General features: G+C 39.1%; 2 protein-coding genes across 4 annotated transcripts in view; one reads left to right on the plus strand and one right to left on the minus strand.

Moving 5' to 3' along the window:
* Positions 1-4,192: 4,192 nt before the first annotated feature.
* On the minus strand, positions 4,193-7,440 carry c2cd4a (C2 calcium dependent domain containing 4A). The gene is made up of 2 exons (XM_085166063.1): positions 7,271-7,440; positions 4,193-7,154 (listed from the first exon to the last, which is right to left on the minus strand). The coding sequence occupies exon 2, from the start codon at positions 7,126-7,128 to the stop codon at positions 5,785-5,787; it is 1,344 nt and encodes a 447-aa protein (XP_085022189.1). The 5' UTR covers positions 7,129-7,154; positions 7,271-7,440; the 3' UTR covers positions 4,193-5,784.
* A 2,252-nt stretch (positions 7,441-9,692) lies between these two features.
* The window catches only part of tln2b (talin 2b), a 90,772-nt gene continuing 78,186 nt past the window's right edge, over positions 9,693-22,278 (plus strand). For 2 of the 3 annotated variants that reach the window (XM_085165948.1, XM_085165949.1), the window contains exon 1: positions 9,693-10,014. The gene's annotated coding sequence lies outside the window, so the exon portion shown is untranslated. The remainder of the gene's footprint in view (positions 10,015-22,278) is intronic. The other variant, XM_085165947.1, reaches the window with a different exon arrangement.

Genomic DNA, 22,278 nt, shown 5'->3' on the forward strand with positions numbered 1-22,278 from the left:
TCCCTCCCATTGTTCTTCCTTCAGTGCTTTTGGGATTTTTTAAAGTTTGTATTCTGGACTTTATGAGCCACAAAAAAAGCACGTGTTTCATTAACTTCAAGTCCATCTCTTCAACCTTATCTGGTCCTATCTTCTTGAACTTCATGACACCTGAACAAATTTTAGGGGAATGTTTTGGGGTTTTGTTTGTTTGTTTTGTTTTATCTTTGTTTTGGTTGTTAAGCCACTAAAACTGACTTATGAATGATAAAATCAAAAATCAAAATATTACAAGCAGACTGTTACAACAAAAACACATTTTCCGCCATTTCTTTAGTTCAATCTATGGGAAATGCCGAAGATAACACAATTTGATTCAGATAAAATAGTATTGTTGCACCAACACGATCAATCCCAAAGAAAGATTAGTTAAAAACTTGGTATAGCTCAGCACGGTGTGCAGTATGACCTAATTGGACAAGTGGAGGAAAAAAGAAACAGGCTTAAATCACTACCTACAGCAGATGAACAATGTCTGAAAGTCATGTCATTAAGAAACAAACAAACACACAGAAACAAACTGACACAGGTCCTGAGAGATGCCGTTCTGGCCTGTCAGTTGATTCATCAACTGTGCACTGAAGCCTCATCAGAAATGGTCTCAGTGGTAGGGTGGCTGTCAAGAAACCTGGTTTCCCTTCCTTTTTAAGGATGCAAAATTAAGATACAGAATACAAAGAAATAAAATACCTCGAATACCAAACAATGATGAATAACTAGAAATGAACAAGTAATAGTAACCAAAATCGAAGACAAAGGAAAACATGAACCTAAAAATATATAAAAACTATATGAGAATGAAGGCTACAGAAGTAATGAAAAACTGGACTATAAGGACGCTAAACAACAACAACCCAAAACATAAGCAGACAGACTATTTAATAAAAACCCATTATTGTTGACAACAACAAACAAGCAGATCATTACATGAAGGAATCTTTTAAAAAACAAGCGCGTCCATGCTCACAGGTGTACACACAGGTGATCACACACACAAACTACACCCTTTTTGGCTCCTACCTCAAAGCACACTGTGCGCTGTCGATCTTACGTGCTGCACAATAATGTTTAATATTTAGTATTTACTGTCATATTCCCATATATCATTGTGATGTTGTTTATTCTATTACTCTCGTTTTCTTCTGCTTGTTTTCTTTTTTCTTTCTCTACAGGTGATCCAGGTGATCGATATATGTATTTTTTTTTCTGCTTATTCTGTTGGTTTTTGTTTTTTGCCGTTCTCCCCCGTCCCTCTTCTCAGCTGTTTTTCTTTCCCTCTTTCTTTCTCCCTTTTATTTCCCCTAGTCAATTCTGTCCCGTATTCAGGAAGTTAATATAAAATAAACAATAAAAGGCAAAGCTGGGATGGTCAATTTGGTAAAGTAAATCCGTTGGGCATCTTTCTTCGCCTTTAGACAATAATTCTGATGGCAAAAGAGCCAAACGGGACAGGCAAAAAGGAAAAAAAAAAAAAGACAACAACAAACAAAGACAGGACAGTATAATAACCAAAAGTGTGGCCTTGTTTTCTTACAGCGGCACTGTGCCATAGAGGAATAATTGGCTACTGTTTCATTTTTCAGCATGGCAATGATCACAGACACATTGCCAATGTGGTAAATGTATACCTAGGTAGAAAACATGAAATACTATGAGCCATAGATGGGCCTCTCCAGAGCCCGGACTTCAACTAAGGCAGCTAACATTCAAAGAAGAGCTTTGAATGTCCTTCAAGAAGCCTTGAGAACTATTCCTGAAGAGCTGTTTGTAAAGACATTACAAGAAAGCTTGACTGAGAGAGCTCAGCTCAAACAATACTGAATCATGAATCAAAAAATGCCCACTTGATGCTCACACCCACTTGCTCTTATTTCCATACCACATCCTCCATTCCTCTTTCTTTGTCATCCTCTCTTATACGTACGCAACACAGGAGCCAATGAATATTCAGTGAGGCATTCACAACAAAAATGGGGGTAAAAAAATGCAAAGAGCTGATTAACACTGTACTTCTTGGCGTCAATATATGCAATTTTAAGCATAGATTTATTATTTTCATTTCATACTTTTTCAGCTGTGTTGTTACATACATATATAACATCATATAAAACGAACTAAGAAAAGCTCCACTTTAACTCATGTGGGCAAAACTGACATCTGGTTGATATGGAATAAATGACTGAGCAGTTTTCCATGAACAAAAGTTCAATAATTAAAAAGGTGGAGCAATAGCGGCCCTGCTGCCCAGAATGTTCAAACACATTTAAGTGACATGCTTAAGTGTTTGTCATATGTTTTGTACCATTAAGAGCCTGGTAAAACAGAAAACAAGATAAGGAAACTGGTTGGAACAGACTCTTACGTAGGAAGCTGTAAAGCTGTAAAGAGAGATATGGCCGGGGAAGGGGACGGTTTGTATATCTTATGATAACATTTTATTTCCATTAAAAGAAACTAATGGACACTAAATATGTGTGGATGCAAGAAGAGAGCTGAATGCGAAAAATTAATTCATAGTAATGAAGACTGAAACATCTTTTATTATTTCTACTCGTTGCTGTCACTTCCAGGTGCCCATCTAATGTACTTTGTCAATATGCATTAGCTGGGCAAAGGCATCCTGGTGAATGAAGGTAACCAGGCAACTGTTTTCAGACACTTGAGATTAAGCCAGTGCACTTCCCCCTTTGTACGTTTATGTTCATAGTGCAGAGCTTGTAAGGAGCCAGATGTTTCCTACAGATAGTATAAAATGAAGCTTCTAGTAATTGAACAGAAACACAAACCGAATTTGAAATATGTTTTCGGTTTTTACCATGCAGATAAAGACAGAATTATTAGCCCCCGTATGAAGTTCAAGGTTATAGTCAAAATTTTCACAGGTGCTTTTCTTAACAGAGCAAGAGATTTTCAATATTTCCAACAGAGCGTTTTTTAAAATACTAGTTTTCCTTAAAAAACAGCATCTTTAGAAAGCATAAATGATTTGTATTTGCACAAAATGAAATAATTATTGCAGAAAAAAAACTCAAATTACCGTGGTCAATATTATTAGCCCAGAGAAAAACTGTTCATTTTATGGAACCATAACACAAAACACTGCAGTGCAAGGATATTATTTAACTTTGTAAAGCTCAACAATTGTCAAATCAATTGGCACTTGAGAAAGCATCATACCAAAAACAAAATAAATCAGTTTAGACTTAAGAAAAAAAAAACCCTGCTGATCCTTACATAGTAGGAGATGGATATACAAAGCATTTCCAAGTGTCAAGAACTGGAGTGTCATCAAAAAATTCAAAGAGAGTCGCAGAACAAACTTGGCAGAGGTAGGAAGCGAAAGAGTTCAAAGACTCTGGGAAGAAAACTTTGTATGAGATGTGCCTAAAGACCCCAGAACAACTCTAGTGGCTCAGCCACGTCAGGAATCATAGTTATGATTATAGTGAATTATAAAATAGTCGCTAGGACAGGAATGGACTGCAAGGTTGCACACCAAAATAAATTCAAAGCTGGTTTTGGGTTGTTGCTTTGTCTTCCAACGCAACAACCAAAAACATGCGATGCCCCTGGTGAAGAAAATCTGTGGACTGAACTGAAGACCAAGGTTCATGCCAGAGGACCATCAGATCTGGAGGAGCTTGAGAGATTTGCTAAAGAAGAATGGGCTGGGGTTGCTCAGGAGTTGTGTGTGAGACTTGTTGAAAACTACAAGACTGCAGCCTGTTGTCAAGCAAAAATGATATACAACTGATTATTAGCACCTGGGGTCTAATAATTTTCTGTTTTACAGAAACATAAAAAATTAATAAATTGGTAGTGACCATCACTGTTAATTTAGGGCGGCTGTTGAATAAACCTTACATTGAGTGATGGCACTATAAAAATGTTTTTATGTATTAATCTTATCTTTATATCTGTGAATTATAAGTCATGCTGAGATGGCCATCTACTTGACAAAAAGGGTGGAAACAGGAAAAAGCCTGACAATTGTTAAAGTGAGCCCTGTTTCCATGAAGTTCAATTATGGCTTTAATGCCATCATTTCAAATAAATAACTAATACGCCCACTAATTAAAAAAATTAAAAATGCCTGTATGTGGCACCAACATGGACGCAGAGTGTGTTGCTACTGTTGACTATCATGACTAGAGAAATCATTGATTGACGGGGTAAGGGGAATCACAGGTAATTCTCTTTTATGATGGGATATTTCACAGTTGAACCAACAGTCGATACAAAATGATCCAGCCGTATCAGCCTCCTTACGGAAATATTGAAATACATCCATTGCAAAGCTGCTGTTGAAACATTTTGTTGGGGAATTTTTAAAGGCTTGTTTAAAAGAATCAATATGACCTTTCACATTACAGTAATACAAATGTGTTGAACAACCAACTAAATAAAAAGGTTTATTTTCACACAAACAATTGAGAGGGGATTTTCGGGCCTTTCTGACTATTGTGGAGCTGTAGTTCAAACTAAAGCTGTGTTTGTCCAAAGGCTTTTCTCAGGGACACCATTCAAACTGTAATCCAGTAAACATATTCATTACAAACATGTGGCTTTATAATAATTAAAATCCAGCAGGTTATTGTTATAGCTTTGGTAGTATTTTTTTATTGTTAATGTATTTGTTTATTTTTCCCATTTCCTTGCATTACTGCACATCATTTTGTTATGTAGTTTAGTTTATAACCAAAAGTTGTAAGCCCCCCGTCAGAGATATTCTGAGCCTGGAGAAACATATTAATCTTTAACCAGTAGTTATCGTGGCAGCTGGTGCTTTTAAGCCGGATCTTTATTACTCAGAGCAGCAGGATATGCTTGGAGCGTGTCTGCATTTAGAGGTGCTGCTCTGCTCGGCCGAGTAAACATATGTGTATATACACATATTGCACTAAGATGCTGGTTTTTGGCTATTAAGGTGGCTGGAAGGAGCAAACATATTTAGCTCGTACACTGTATTTAAGGAAAAGCAGTGCATTATATTCAGAAATTAAAGGGACTTTTTGTTTGTTTGTTTGTTTTTATTTCCCATTTACATTTTTGCTTTGCTGTATTCTAAATAAAAGAGGATATTAGCAGGTTATTATTTGATATAGATTGACTTGTATGTGAAGAAAGACTGTTTTTTTAGGAAATATGAGAAAAAAAATCTTTCTTTAACTACAATTTGGTGCATGAGATACTCTTTTGATCTTCAGCAGATAATAATGAAATATGGCAGGAGGTGGCTGCATTACATCTGAAAAAAGAAAACAGAGCTTCTCTTGTGCACTGCTGAAATTATACATACTCAAAGGTGAAATGGAAAAAAGCCCATGTGAGGTTTCTGGGTTTTAGATATATTTTTCATCACAGAAAAGGTCAGGAAGAGGACAAAAGGCCTAGGAGAAATGGAGATGGGAGCCATCTCACTCCAGCGGATGGTACAGCCACATTAACAAATTAATCACTGACAGGCTGTAAAGGGATATTTTTAAATGCATGTTTTGTTTTTAACTTTTTCTTGGTGATTTGGACTTTTTTATGAATTAAAAATGTCTCTGTCCCAGGCTCAGTTTGTAATATCATGGTGTAACTTGTCCTAAATTTAAAATTTAAAACGTACTCAAAAAATGTACTCGAGACAGATAAAGTCAACTTTTTCCATAATTTAATTATTACAGAATCTTCTTTTATAATCCAAAAATTTTAATAAATAATTCAGTACATTAAAAAAAACTGCCAAAGTACTTCACTTTATAAGGTTACAATGCTTGAAAGAGGCAAATCACAATCACCAAGCAGATAGTCTCTTTTCAGAGTGGACATTTTGTTCACGACTTTAAAGCGAAGGGACCGCTGGCTGAGGTCTTCCTCTGAGATACCATCAAAGAAGAAATCCTCATTGAAGATCGGATTACGGCTCTTTCTGATGACAGTGCTGCGTTGCTTCTGGATTTTTCCGGGAATCAGAGACAGGCTGACACTACAGTTGATAATCTTGGGGTCTACAGACAGAGGATAAAGGCCCTCTGCACTGATGAGTCGAACTCGCAGTCTTCGGTTATCTGGACAGTATTCTGCTGAGAGTCTCAGACTGCCCTCTTTTCCAATGGGCACCATTTTTTCCTTCATGACCCTCTCTCTATGCAGAATCAAGTCCATGGGGAAAATGGTGGGTGGTGCCAGGCTGTAGTTGCTGGGCAGCCCTTCAGCTAACCCCTCTGATGCCCTCCTCATGACATTGGGGCTGTTGTCGGTAGAGCTGCCTTCATCTGTGGACAGGGAATTGTTCCTAGACACCATTGCTTTCCTTATGTTCCTTGACAACAGCAGTTCATGGCTCAGCGCTTTGAAGAGGGAAGACTTGGCAGGGCACCTGGCCAGCAGCGGTGAGCTGAAAGGAGAGGATTCAGTAGAGGAAGTGGTATCACTGTCTAGAGTGGTCTGCCAGTTTAGGGTGTAGCCTCTTGGGGAAAGCCTGGAGGTCAGGCTGTTAAGGCTGAAGGAGGAAGGAGAGGAGGAGGGCGAGGTGGAGGGGGTGAGTTTGGAACACATGCTGGATCGACTTCTGGGCAGCAGCAGGGGAGAAGAGCCTGGATCAGAATGGAAAATTGACTCCTTTCTTCTTGTGTGGGGGCTCTCTAGTAAAGTGCAAAAGCCATAGCTGGTCTGGGTTTTGGCTAAGTGTGGAAGCGATAAGGCAGCCTGGCTCTGAGGGTCTGCATTGGTGCTCTCTTCATCACTGCAGCCATCGTAGGGGCTCTCATCCACACTTTCTACCTGAATAATGTGTTGGTTGAACGGCTCATGAAACGTCATCTCCGTCTCAGGGCTGGGTCCTCCACCTGGAGGCACCTTCATAATGCGAGCTGCTCGGCTTTGCTCTGTGTTCTTCTCCTGCAAGGACAGGATCGTTGGGGGAATGCAGAATTCTGGGATGTTGTCAGGGGTGATGATATTAGGACATAGAGAAATCCGTTTGGATTTGTCTGCCTTTTCTCCCAGCATGATGTCACCAAGTTTATAGCTGAGTTCTGCTGTCAAGGTAGGCAGGTTAGTTCTCTCCACTGACATGCGGATCCTCTCCACCATCCACATGGGTCCTCTGGTAGAAATCCAAAACTCTGTGAAAAAATACAATAAAATAATACTTGAGTTGCTGAATTATGTTTTGAAATCAAATGTATTCACAAATAGTCAGGATATCCCCAACAAGTACTTGGCAGGAAGGTTTTCTTACCTTATATTCTGGGGCTATGGATAATCCACAGTATTATCCCAAAAAAGGACAAAAGCTCCAGTAAGGTGCTGAAAGATAGAGAAGTTGTAAGGGCTCTCTTGACAGCAGATGGAGGTCCTGCAGATCTGTGGCTCTTTGAGAGACGCAGGCGGTTTAAATGTAGCAGGAAACCAATAAATCTAACACACGCCTCCAGCTCAAACAGGATCCTCCTGCTCTCCTTAGCCGCTGGTTCCCATGGAAATATCTGAACCACAACAAAGCTCAGTGCGCCTGCAGTGGCTGCCGTGCTGTTTAGCAAGATAAGCGTGTTACTGTACTTTGAAAGTGAGCAGCTGCTTTTTAAACAAACTGTTTTTAAACAGATAGATGTTTGTTTTTCCATGGAAATTAAGTTAGAAGGTGGGCTTTACCTTGTTCTAAGAACATAAAAAAGGGGATCTGTTTGATAAGAGTTCTGAACACAATTAAATAATAACTCTTGCCATTGATGTCTAAATTGCATTGTCAAAAGTTCATGACACAAAACTGCCTTGCGTATTAACTTTAGGAGACATCATTTGGTTTAAAGAGTTTAAGAAAAATAAGCAACCTGGTTTTTAATATAATGCTGATGAGTGTTTTAATGAAATAAAGGTGGAAATTTCTGTTGTTTGAACCAGGTGAGGTTGTTTATATTTGCACTCTTGTCAATGTCATACTTTTATGTAATGTGGCAATATGCATCGAGCATATTGGTGATGTAATGATGCAAAAGTAATTTACTGCCATATCACTGCATCACCAATATTCCTGATGCAGTTTGCTTCATTACACACATGTCCTTATAAATGAGCGGAGTACATTTTCTGTCTTGAGAGTACTTTGAATGTTTATTTGAAATTTGAGAGAAAGATAGCTTTCCGCACTACGGGACTGGAGTTTTATGAAGGAAATCATCTGTGAAATTGGAAAAATTAAGAATGTGCTAAATGTGCTTGCTGTAACTCTTAAAATGATTGCAAGAATTGCAACAATATTTTCGATGGCATTAAAATACAGGATCTTTAGAATCTCTAAGGGAAATAGATTTTTTTTCACCTTACTTCTATCTTTACATTACTTTTCTTGGTTACAAAGATACAATCTGGAGAACTAAAAAAAAAAATAAAATAAAAAAAATCCCATAACCTGATTCTTTTATATACAGATCTACTGTATTTATATAGATATACAGAGTATTTATCTATAAAAGATGACGTTTGATATACTGAAGAAGGTCCTATCACAAATCTGGCTTTTGAAATATCAATATCATAATTAAACAAAGGCCAATGATAACATTTATTGGTATACTGAACATTGCTCTTTAGATCTTCACATATCAATGCAATGTTATGTCAATGCTTCCCTCTTGTGGTGAGACAGTTTGACACCTAGATTTAATTTTTCTTGGACAGCACAACAAAAGTTAGCTTTAACTATTAGTTAAACTCAAACACTGCATAGGAAAACCTACATCAGTTTTCTCTACTTTTTTTTAAATTACCTGGTACTTCTACATCAAAGGCAGTTTGACCATCTTCATATTGAAAAGACCCAAGTGGAAAAAAAACTCCACTCTGAACACGACAAAGTTCAAGTGGAGTAACTTGGTTACTGCGTGTTACCAGGCAATAAATGACAGGATGATGTCAGAGCTAACGCCGTACCTGGAAAGTGTCCTAAACGAGAGTCGCTACTTAGAAATGTTTGTCAAAATGTTCACGCCGCATCACTGATTCACACGTACCTTTCGAACACCTTGTACCCTTTATAGTATTGTATTATTTTGTGAAGTGAAGGCTAGTGTGAGAAAATGAAAAAACAAATCAAACACATTTTGATTGGGCTTTGTAGACTAGGATAATCGGTCCATAATATGTGATATTTTAATAGTCTTTTTGGAATACCAATCATCCGTACCTATTTTGAAAAATACTGACAATACTTTTCACTCTGTCCGAGTCCATCCCTTATTTTTCCAGAGATGAGCATGTCCTTGTATTTCCTGACCATAAATGCTTCCATATCTCCATTAGGGGGTAGTATATGTTTAGAAAACAATAGTGCACCCACCGATAGGGGAGGTGCTGGCCATATTGATACATTAAATAATATTCTCATTTTGTCGCTAAAATATATCTTAATGCCTTATCTTAATTTGATTGCTTGATTCTTGGGTTAGTGTAAGTGTAATTAATCACGAAAAACAGACAGATACTCTTTTTCAATGTTATGTGGGATGTATGTTCCTGCACGTTATAGCAAGACTTGTGGAGGTTGCCCCCACTTTAAACATAAACCTCCATGCCAGGCTTCCATTAACGCTTAGTGTGAAGACACGCTTTTGGCAGGTGCTCTACACTGCACAAATTAAAGCATTTTCAAAATAAGAGAGGTCAGTCTCTCAGATCTTCCGTGCGTCTTGCCAGGTTAATTTTATCTGCTCATCGCACCGGTAAGGCTGTAAATCTGTCTTCATCGGGATACATATTATCTGACACTGTGCGTGAGTGTGACGCCGCTTCCTTTTTGCGGCGCACAGATTTGTGGTCTTTTTTTTTCTTCTCCCCCCCTCATCCTTCTCCACTGTACGATAAACGAGGAGGGGCTTGATGCCGTGGAGGAGGGAGGCAGTCAGGCTGAGCTGACCCGCTTGCGGTGTGTGTCGCTTCGCCTACATCCAAGTCAGCTCGCATGCACTGACGAGTGAGGGACATCAGGTAGGATTTTGCCTTTTAAGAGATTCTATCCAGTTTCTTTTTAAATCCTGGCGTTATTCTTCAAGGTGCTGTTCCTCCCAAATGATCTCACTACAGGGAGGCGGACCGCTCGATGTTGGCTCAGCAGAAGCGCTGACAACATTTCACATGAGCAGTCTGCAGACGACCTTTTCACTTGATTAGTGTGATGTTTTCCACTCTGGTATTTCCTTTTGCTCTTCTTTGGACCTGACATCTGTCGATTCGTTTGCGCGTTAAAATAAGACTGGTAAATCTAGCCCATTTCTTCGCCTACTGTATAACTGATTGCTTTTGACATTGACAGATAAGAGGTAACAGTATTTGATTGACCCACTTGTTTGGCGTTGGTGTTGCATTTTAAATATCTAGGCTTCCCCAGTTTCGTCCTTAGAAGTAGGCTAAATAGGTAACTAATGTTGCTCAGCTCCAGCATCCTCGCTGCTCTGCAAAAAAAATGTTTTGTACAGTAACTTGGACTTGACCTGAATGTTATCTGGATCGGCTCAACATCAAAGCTGACATTGACGATGTGTAGTGCGCATGCAGGGATGTAGCCACTGGTGAATGACTTACTGTAGGTTAATGAAAATGTAGGGAGAATAAAATACTGGTCAGTATGTTAAGACTGTTAACGCTTGCAGGGACTGTTGTGCTTTGCCTCAGTTTTAAAAATCTGATCATTAATTCATCTTAGAAGAAAGATTAGTGCTTTTCCCTCATCTGACACCTTTACCAATCCTCAGAGTGAACGTTCACCTTATTTTCTCCATGATGCCAACAGGGAAGATGCATAACTTCTGAATGAAGGACACGTCTCCTTAACCATTAGAAGCCCTTCTGCCTCATACAGATGCGCTGTGAGGAGAGCTTTTTTGAGCTATGTGGGTGTTTCACAGATACAGGACTGTCAATGCTGCTTCAGCACAGTGACTCTGGGCTGAAGGTGCCAAACTGTAAATCCCCGAGATGGTTTTACATTGAGTAACATGGATCATATGTGTTATTACTGGTTTGACTCATATAGCAAACCACGTTAGCTGCAGACTTGCACAGCTTCTTTTCTCTGTAATGAAAAACTGTTTGTTGTTGTTGTTGTTGTTTTTAAAGTCCATTTCCTCTTAAGTATATAATACAGCAGCTGTGCATTTACCACAAGAGGCATCCTGGATATTGATGGTCAATTCAAGGATACCGATGCCGTCAGGGAGTTTCAGACAGTGGAGTGACATGTTTTACCTGAGTGATGTAACTAGAAAGGTCAAGCTGTCTCAGCATGATGTCGACAGCTGAGATTCTGGATGGCTTAAAGGCATCACTGGCATGCTAGAGCTTTGATTCCAACTGGGAGTACCCATCCTTAAAATGCACTCCCAAATGGTAAGGCACTAGAGAGTGTGGGATAAAAGCTTCCACCAACCACACATTTCCAGCAAGAAATGGTGTAGGAGTACCTCTGTAGTGTGTTTAAAGCACCACTAATGCAAAACACTCTTGCATTTTACAAGGTATTTTGTGTGCCTTCCTGACTTTGTATCGCTTGGTCTTACTTTAAAGTGTAAGCATAAGCATCATATACAGCTGTGGTCAGTTCACGTAGACTAAATTTCATGGTAATTTGGGTCTTTAAATGATTTCATTTAACTGTTAACTGCACAGCATACAGCTTTAATGACTTTAACAAGAATTGGGTGCACAAGTTTGAATTTATTGGATTTTTATATGGATTTTTCTCTAATCTCGCAGTAGAGTTAGACAAAAAGGAATTTTATCTTTATGTTGATGGCTTGTCAAAGAAGCCGAGAACCCGTTAAACTTGGTGCAAGGTTGATAGTCTTTTAGCGAACCATATGATGTATGCAGATGATCTTGTGGTCTTTAGTCTTTGTAGTGCTGGTCTCCAGCAGCTCATCCACATACAGTGGTGTGGAAAAGTGTTTGCCCCCTTCCCCATTTCATATTTTTTTCTATGTTTGTCACACTTAAATGTCTCAGATCACCAAACAAATTTAAATATTTAACAAAGAAAATATAGGTAAACATAAAATGCAGTTTCTAAATAAAGGTATTTTGAAACTGCTATCTGTGGTGTATCCCACAGATAGCTGAATTCAAACAAAGTGAAGATCTCTCAGTCTAGAAAAGGTTATAAAGTGATTTCTAAAGCAGTGGGACTCCAGCAAACCACAGTGAGAGACAATATCCACAAATGGCAAAAAAATGGCACAGTGATAAACCCTGAGTGGCTGGCTGACCAAAATTAGCCCAAGAGCACAGCGACGACTCATCCAAGAGGTCACAAAAGACCCCAGAACAGCATCCAAAGAACTGCAGGCCTCACTTGCCTCAGTTAAGGTCAGTGTTCATGATGCCACCATAAGAAATAGACTGGGCAAACACGGCCTGTTCTAAGATGAAAACCCCTGCTGAGCAAAAAGTTTGTCTCAGTTTTGACAGAAAACATCAAGACTTTGGGGAAAATACTGTGTGGACTGACAAGACAAAAGTTTAACTTTTTGGAAGGTGTTTGTCCCATTACATCTGGCATAAAAGTAACACAACATTTCAGAAAAGGAGCATCATACTAACAGTAAAATATTGTTGTGTTAGTTTGATAGTCTGGTGCTGTTTCACTGCATCAGGACCTGGAAGACTTGCTGTGGTAAATGGAACCATGAATTCTGTTGTCTACCAAAATATCCTGAAGGAGAATGTCAAGCCATCTCAAGCTGAAGCGCGTTTGGGTTCAGCAGCAGGACAATGATCCAAAACACACCAGTTCTGATTGGCTTAAGAAAAACAAAATTAAGACTTTGGAGTGGCCTAATCAAAGTCCTGATCTGAATCCGATTGAGATGCTGTGGGATGAATTTTAAAAAGGTGGTTCATGCTCGAAAACCCACCAATGTGGCTCAATTACAACAATTCTGCGTTGATGAGTGGGCCAAAATTCCTCGACAGCACTGGAAAAGACTCATTGCCAATAATCACAATGCTTAAGTGCAGTTGTTGCTGCTAAGGGTGGCCCAAACATGAAATCAGGAAGGGTGGTAAACACTTTTTCACATGTTCTGTTTATGGTGTGAAACACAGTTTCACAAAAAAGCCCATATGAGCACTGTAATGATTTGTAAAGCCAAGGAGGATAAACATCGACGATTTCCAGAGTTTCAAATGTCAAATAATAATCTTACTGTCTATAATAAGGTCAGACATCTTGAACATCTTATTACAGAACAAAAAAAAGTTAATGCATATACAGATTGAATAAAAATCTCTTTAGATCTGTGGAATTACAGAAAAGCAAGTTTATGGAAATTTCATGTAGTTTATAATGTCACCATTATGTAATTAATGAAAAGAGCAAGACGGCTCAGTGCAAACATGTAACTGCTGGAGTCAGTACATTTGAAGCTTTATTAAGAAATCTCATATATACATTGATTTCCAGGCTCAACACTTAACAAATATAAGGTGTGGTACCACACATTATCAGTTTTTATTGTGGAGACATTGGTATAGTTGTTGCTTTGAGGGAAGGCGATTTGGGTGCCTCGCACTGAACGGGCTTTCAAGCATAGTCCAGAAATTTTCAGGGTAGAGGTAAAGTCTTTGGGAAGTCCATTTCAGTAGCTTATTGTTAGCCTGCTTTATCCATTCCAAAAAACAACTTCAGTGCATGTTTGGCATCATTGTCCTGTTGGAACACCCAACTGTGTCCAAGTCTAGCTATTGATTTGAGGTGAAGCTGAAGAATTTGAAGATAGTCTTCCTTCATTACTCCATCCACTGCAATGTACCAGTACAACTAGAAGCAAAAAAGCCCCAAAGCATGATGTTACCACCATCATGCTTGACAGTTGATACAGTGTTCTTAAATTCGAAAGCCTCACTTTACCATGCCTCTTGTCATTATGGCCAAATATCTCAATCTTTGTCTCAGTTGACCATAAAACCTTTTTCAAGAAGGAACTTGGCTTGTTCATGTTGGTAGCTGCATATTTTAGTCAGTTTGAAGGTGTCCGTTTTGTAGCAGAGACTTCTGTCTTGGTTCACACCCTCTCAGTCAGTGATGTGAAGCTCACTTCACTGTGGACAGTGATCTTGGTGTCCAGCCATTTTTAGTTCATGGGCACCCAGAGCCTTCATATTTCCTGGGTTGTTCTTGAACACCCTAACCAGTTTCCTCTCATCCAAGGGTGAAAGTTTAGGTCTTCTTCCAGACTCTAGCAAAGTGGAGATGAAAAAGTTGAAAAAGTTGTACTTGCATACCTTGGAATCTGCAGTTGTTCAGAAATGGCTTGAAGAGACCTTCCTAACTTACATATATCTGCAATCTGCAGATCGAGTTCTTTGGATTTTCTTTTCACTTGTTGTTCACAATATAGGCCCATGGCTCACCTGTGTTTAAAAGAAGAGACCTTCTCCTGCCTGAGCATCTACAATGAGTTCTGTACGCTTTCTCCACAATACAGTATTACACAGATATAATTAGATCTCAGGAACACCAATGTCACAAGCTCACATGCAGCATGCATCTGCCAGCGGCAACTGACTGCTGCTTCAAACAAAACACTAGATGCTATTCACAAGACCCAAGGTTATGAAAGCAGAGTTTGTAAGCTTCATCCAAAAGAGATTTGAAAAGTTTAGCTCAGAACACAAATAGAGATTCAACACTTCTAAGATTAAATAATATTAAATATTTCAGTTTTATTGAGCACTGTCAATTATAACCAAGGACTATTTAAATTGTGGCTTTTCACATTTATTGCCAACTACTGCGGAGGCCATTACTGCAATGATTTTGTATTATAGGAAGCTATTAGCAACATCTTTGCTATCATAGCTGTAGTTCACACTTTCAGCTCAGTGCCTAATTTGCTAATTTACATGTTTCAAACGTGTTCATGAAATACACCACACTCTCTCATGAAACGCTTTTAGTCAGTGTTTGTTCAATTTCTGTGTTCTGGGGCGCAATAAGTAACACTTAAAACTGCTCCATGAGAACAATAACAAGGTCATTCATTTACGAGTAACTATTTTGAGCCACAAAACATCGAGAACAAGCAAATGCTAAAGACAGGGCCTCCTGCTGTTCATTAGAGAAGTGATTTTCCTCTCAGCTGTTGTAGTTGCTCTGTCATCAAGAATATATTCCTGGTTGGAATTCCCCAGGAAATGTTCAGTTGGAGGGTGGGAAGTAAGGGTTCTGAGAGTCATTGGAGAGTGTGATTGTTGAACTATATTGGATGCACGAGTGTGTAGGAGGTGGAAACTAAAACACACCCCATGCTGTCGGTGTGACCCAGCCTTTGTGTTCTGTGTTTACAAGGGAAATAGATTGGTCCTGTGTTTTCTCTCGCTGCTGTCACTGTGATCACAGCCTCTTTAGGGGCTGGCTTGCGTTTAGATTACTTTCTGTAGAACAAATGTATGAGCTGGCCACCATTCCCAAACCCCTGCTATTACAGCAATCTGAAAGAACAGTTTCTCGAATTTTTCCATACAGATGAATGTGGCAGACAGGCAATTTGTTAAAGCTATATATAATGCGGATTTTTAATCGGCAAACACTTGACCACATTTCTAATTTGCTTTCAGATATGAAGTGAGGTTGAGCTCTCTTTCAATTAAGAAATGTAGTGGGATTAGATTAGACTGACTCCACACTTGATTAATAATGGTTGGACATTACAGCATAGCATTTAGACAGATCACATCCACAAGTCACTCAGTTGTTAAATTGTTGGTGCGTGAGGTTTAATGCAATATTGTTTTATTTCGGTGCTTTTAACTCACAGAAAAGTTCAGAAAGCAGTTCATTAATAATTTGAATTTCTATTATATACACATTTATATACACTATAAATGTGCTTTAAACTGGTGTGGCTGTGCCGGGATAAATCAGCAGACTCAAAAAGTAGGTCAGTAGATGCCGACATGATGTAGTTTAGGTCAGTGGCAGTCGCACAGCCTGTGGCACTTCTCATCAGCATGTCAAATTAAAATGCCGGTTTGAAGTACTAGACAACAGGTTTACCTTCATTGCAATGCACACAGTACACTATCCCAAATTGTGTTAGTGACATAAAGTGGCATCCTCTTACTTTCTGTGAATTTTTTTTCACATAAATTATTTGTAAATTGAAGAGTAATTGCTATTTTCCACCTAATTTGTGTGTGTGTGTGTTTTGAGTTCAGGCCACTTTGTTGACATTTAATCAAGCGGTGAGCACTTATCTAAATATTTGAACAAAGAAATTAAATTGTTTGCTCCAGTTCATATCGTATAAATTACTCATTGAGGAATCCGTTGTACTGGTAAAGTGCCAGTGATCAGGGTTGTGTTCAGCGCTGTTGACCGCACATACACAAGGATTTTTTCAGTTAAAAAAACCCGATCAATGCTTTGGTTTTGAAGAGAAACATGATCTACTTTACTTGAATCAAACTAATGATCAGCGCTGAAGGTCATTTGATACATCCCATTAAAAGAGAAGCACAGCTCAACTTATGCCCCTTTGTCCCCAAAGAGTGAATATAGTTAGGTATTGCGTTTTCATTGTAGGAGCTGATTTGCTGCGTTTTTTAAAGTCAGTTTATTTTCCTCTGTTCTTACAGTGCAAACGGTTGCTTCAGACAGGTTATCGCCTGGTTGTCTGTGTTAAGTTACAATGGTTTGCATGTTCTCAGTGAATAGTGACCATGCTGTAACCTGCCCAGTTTCTCTTTGCACCATTGTAGACTTACTGGTAGTGCCTCCAAGCTTCCTCTGCCAGAAACAGTGTGTTTGTGGGAACTTTGTATTGATATACTCAAAAGAAATCAAAGACATAAGTTTCTTGTGCAGTCAAAGTCTTCTGAATAGCACCATTATAATAATAATAATGCCAGCTGTAATTGCTTTACTACAGTCTAATGTACTGTATAGTGGTGTTTATTTTTGTTCTGCTTTTGAAGACATTTCCATGTCCAGTTTCTGAAAGATCTCTCAAAGACATGATGGTACACCCACGATCCTCTTTTGTGAGAGCATTTTTCACTGGTATAGAGTTCCCTTAAAATGCCACTCAACCAAAGGTCAATGACAGTGTTGCCTAAATCCAACTAAACAAGACACCTGACATCACTGATGTGCGTGATAAATGCATCAAAGACAAATCCAGAGCACTGTAACGAAGTGCAGTTAAGACTTGAATCCCTTGATGGACCTAAGACACATTTTGTGGCTCGAAGACAAAAAAAGAGTAGCATTTGAAATATGAATGTGTCTACACCCTGCTAAATTTCAACATTTCTAAAATCCAATACACCGCTAAATATCTAAAAAACAATCAAGTATGCGGGTCTATGACACAGATATGGAGGTTCAGGAAAATAAAAACATCATGGCCACTGCAAGTGCAGGTGTATGGAACATGCAGCTGCACCGTGGGGGAAAAAACAGCCAGAGTGTGTGGAAATATTTCACGTCTGTGTCACATGATCATAGACACAGATGTTTAAGATCTGTACAGATAATTCAACGGGTGCTGGATTCAGCAACAGCCAGATATAGTAACTAAAATGACATTATTATAGTATCTTGGTTTTGGGACAATTGACGTGGCAGTGGTTTAACATCAAGGTTAATTGTGGGCTGTCAGGTCCTTTGTGTGTACAGTAGCTGTCAGCCTGTTTTTGCGACTGCTTGGGGAAAGGACTCCCCTGTCTGAAGAACAGCACTGAAATTACTGCTATCCTCTGCTCTGATCCTCTGCAGGCTGCTGACCAAGCGAGAACTCCTTCTTTTCTCCCCCTCTCTCCCCCCTGGCTCAGGGCTATGTAGTGTCAGCACCTCAGTTCTTCTTAGAGAACTGTGGACTCTCACAGACTATCAAAGTTATTTTATATTGGTATGTCTAAAGTGCATTTAGCAGCCGGATGCTGTAAATTGTAACTAATTGTGTTACTTAAGCATTGTATATTTAGATTAGGTGTACAGTATCTTATTGATATCTTATTCCAGTGTTTTTCTCTAATTTTTCTATGCAACTTTGCACTGTCCACTGTTGTAACAAAACAAATTTCCCACGCGTGGGACTAATAAAGGTTATCTCATCTTATCTCATCTTATCTTATCTTATCTTATCTTATCTTATCTTATCTTATCTTATCTTATCTTATCTTATCAGGAGTAGTGGCCTTGTGCTTAGAGCAAAATGATTGTCTGATTACATTGAGCAGAAGACACTATCAGGTTCTTTTTGAGGGGTTTTAGCAATTAGAGCTCATACAGCAACTCTTTTGGACTGAAACTGGATGAACATATCTTGCTGTTCTTTAGAAACATGTAGGCCTTTCGTAGTCACACATAAAATTTTAAAAAGTAGCTTTTTCAAAATTTACTTAGTGCTGATGTCATTTTATGTATATGGCTACAGACTGACCACATATGAAGTACGCCAAAGACAGAGGATCAGCAGAGCTGTTTCACTAATGCTGACTAACAGCAGCTAACACCAGCAACAAAACAGCAGCACTTACCGAGTGCTGTAGGATATCTTCAACAACTCACCTCTGTATCGCTGTCATCGGTCAGAAGTGAGCTTCACTGACTCATCGACTCGCATCCCTTTCATAAACTTTTACAACCTCCTCCACAGTGAACAGATGTAGACGCACATTGACAACTGAGGTAAAGAGCGGACTTGCAGCCTACACTGTAGAGGAACATAGGCCAGAGTTTGTCCTACACCGATCACTATAGTTAGAATTAAGCACTTGAAATTTGAAAACAGAATCCAGCTGACCGCAGTGTGCAATCTACTGACATCTGGAGGTGATATTTTACACACTGTAACATTAATTCACCAAACAGTAAAGCTCAAACTGTTGCCTAACAGCTAAGATGTTCTGAATATAAACCTGCTTCGAGGCTTTTTTGTGTGGAGCTTGTAAGCACTGAATCTCCGTATATTGATGGCTTTTTGTTATTTGTCTGTGCATGTCTGTGCATGTTAGACCCTGTCTTGTGGCTTGTCCAGGGTATCCTCTGCCTGTCACCAGGTAGTAAAGACTGGTTGGAAAGCAGTTAAAACAAATGGATAGGTGGAAATAAAATGTGCAGCATGTAACACCTGTTCTTTTCTCAGCAGTTGCAATCTTCTGACCTCATGAGTTTTTTGTCACAACCTTAGTTGTTATGCTGATTCATTAGGCCAAGTCCAACATAAATCATAAATTACCGCTGTGGGAATAAGGATAGGGTTTAATGATACAACAACTTTAGCAAATGAGGATATTTTCATTCAAATCATGTATTAATTATACAAAATACTGATGCTATGTACTGTAACCTTGCTTGAGTGTACATTGTTGTTCCTAGAAAAGAACGAGCACTGAATATAAATGCTGACTTTCTTAAGAACATGCATTGTTTGGCAAACCCGTAATCAATTTCCTGTTACTGTGTGAGCAGCCACTAAAACAGAGAAGAAAGCAGAAGACTCATAAAGCAGATGTTAACAAATATTTCTCTCTCAATGTTTTTTTAATCTACTATGATTCCCAATTTGCCTGTGGTTGTTAATGTGTGTTCATCTCTTGCAAAGTAAAATCACTTTGACCTTTACAGTGGGAAAGGAAAAAGACTTTTTGCTATAGAGCTGTTGGAACGGTCAACAAAAATAGCCCATCATATCATGTGTGCATTATTTGACTGTTTCCCTTCCATTATGCTCTCTAATTTCCTTCCTGCAGTCATTTGCTTGTGACAAATCTGTTACAAGCACAGGGAACATGCCTGCTGTGAACATGTGCATTATGGTAAAACAATTACTCAGCAGAATAATCATGTTATATATAGAAGATTTTTTCTGTTTCACTGTGAGTTTTGAAGTAGGTTGTCAAAGACATAAAAACAAGTGGTGATTGTTTCAATGAATTGCAGAACATCCTGAATAACTTTATGATGTAAGATGAGATATTAAAAAGCTTTAAATAGGGTATCAGCATAAACCTAAATTGTGTAAGCGCTTGCATATTTCACAGATTTCTTCCTCAGCGCTCGAGCTGTAAGATTTGATTTTTCATTTGGTGACAGCATATCTTAAATGATACTGTGTGCAATATTAATAAGATTAATGCCACAGCTTTATCAATCAAAGTGATGACTTACTGTTTTTGATTCCCTTATCGTTAATGGGTTTTTTACATGGACAGATGACAGTTTTTTTTAGACAAAAAGCAGCACTGTGTCTGCAAGCTTGTGTAAGTTTTCAAGTGAGCGTCTTAGCCCCAGGAAAAGAGAGAACCCTGAATATCATAAAAATTAGATTCATGCAAGCATGCAGTTACATTTCAAATGTATAAAAAAACATGAGTGTTATTTAAAATCATCATACCTTGATGTGCATTTGTAGAATTTACCTGCGTTCTTCAGGAAAGAATTTGAATGTTTTCGGTTTTGAATGCAGGGCCTGAAGTGCCGCTGGCAGCCCAGTAACTTTGTTACCATCCCTTGAAATACTGCAACATTTGTCACATTCCTGTCAGTGCGGGTGGCATAGGGAAAAAATGATGCTGTTGATATGGAGCACGGTGTGCTGACACCAAGTATCTAATTCCATAGCATATGAGGATGACTTGCAGGACACATGGCTCGGCATACTATCTCTCCCTCATATCTTGAAAAACGGTAAAAACACAACTTCTTTCCCATTTTCTGTCTTTTTATAAATAATGCCTGTCAATTTTTTCTGTTTTAAACCCCCAAACTGCTGCTGCGATACAGATAAGACTTTGGTATTGTGTTTTTATGCATTTACTGTTCAACAATATACACAAACTGCTGTACTGAACCATAAATTGTCACGCTGATAATAGATGGCTCTATATGCACTGCTCACTTTACGCAAGGAATCATCAAACCATTTTCTCATAGTGACAAATGTGAACAAATTGCATGCGTTGCGCTCTTCCAAATATATGCAAGATAAAATGTCATGCAAAAGCCAAGCATCAGTACATTAGGCAGCCTGAGAAGTGTATTTTGTCAAAGTGGCAGACACGCGTCTTTTCTTTTCCCAAATTGAGATGCCGTGTGGATGTTTAAAATGATATGGTGTTACATTTTTGCCACTATTACCATCTGCTCAGTCCACTATATGGCAGCTGTTTGCTTCTCCCTCTCTCCGTTGAGTCTTCAATTTCCATAGACACAGAGATTGATGGAGCTGCAGCTAATGGAGGGCTGCTGCCCACCCACAGTGGACACGCTACACTTGTGAGGCTATACCCACAAGATGACACTCTCCTTTCGGTCTGGCTGATCTGGTGTCGCATAACATACCCAAGTGTATCTGTGCCAGGCTCGGGTCAAAGGTCGTTCTAGTACAAATGAGCGCAACTGGTTCTTTGCTGATCATGCTTTTAAAAACAGAATGACTTAGATGATTTTTGGGGGGCTTGATACCTCTGGTAATGCTGAATTTCTCCTGGTTTGCTTCTGGTGTGTCTCATTCATTAGCTATGCTTTCTGCCCTTTTCATAATCTCAAATCAAATGTACTGCTGCCACATGTGGGATTATTGATGCTGTTATTTAATGACTGTCAGGATCTCTGGCATTTATTTGTGATCTATGGTCTCTGTGAAGAGCTCATACTGGGAAACATGCACTATATTTACAGTTTGATTTGATTTCTCTGTGCCTGGGAAAAGGCTGTCATAAATTACAGGAATCTCATGGAGTGAGGCACTGTGAAGCTTTATAAATTCCCCACAGGGAGGAGGGACAAAGAGACAGTGGAGGAGGCTGTGCTCTGAAAGGGCGATCTGTATGCGACTTCAGTGGGAGACAGCATCCTCGACTCATGGCACAAGCTCAGAGGCATTGCTTAGAATGTGGCTGGCTTGTCATGTAAGGCGAGGCTGGAAACGCTTCTCATTCAGTCCCTCTTTGTGTTGGTAATGTTTTTCATGATCGCTAAGGGCATTTAAGGAGCAACATCTTCAAGATGCTATTAGATATAGTCCTGCATTTTGGTGTTCTTAGCAGTCTTTTAGCAAATGACACTATCTAATTTGGACCATCAGCCCGATCTGCTGCCAATTTTTCGGTGCATACACCAGCACAGCACATCCTGGGTGTCGTCCAGTGAGATAGATCTGTCTCCCTCTCTTCGGTGCAGAACCGTGGGACTAATTGAATTACACTTCTTAGTCCCATGGGAGTGCACAACTAATCAGCTGGAATCTC

The sequence above is a fragment of the Neolamprologus multifasciatus genome, chromosome 7 (assembly GCF_963576455.1).
Source record: "Neolamprologus multifasciatus chromosome 7, fNeoMul1.2, whole genome shotgun sequence".
NCBI lineage: Eukaryota > Metazoa > Chordata > Actinopteri > Cichliformes > Cichlidae > Neolamprologus > Neolamprologus multifasciatus.

Excerpts from the sequence above, each read along its gene's own strand:
- c2cd4a (XM_085166063.1), bottom strand. The coding sequence starts at position 7,128 with ATGTGGATGGTGGAGAGGATCCGCATGTCAGTGGAGAGAACTAACCTG.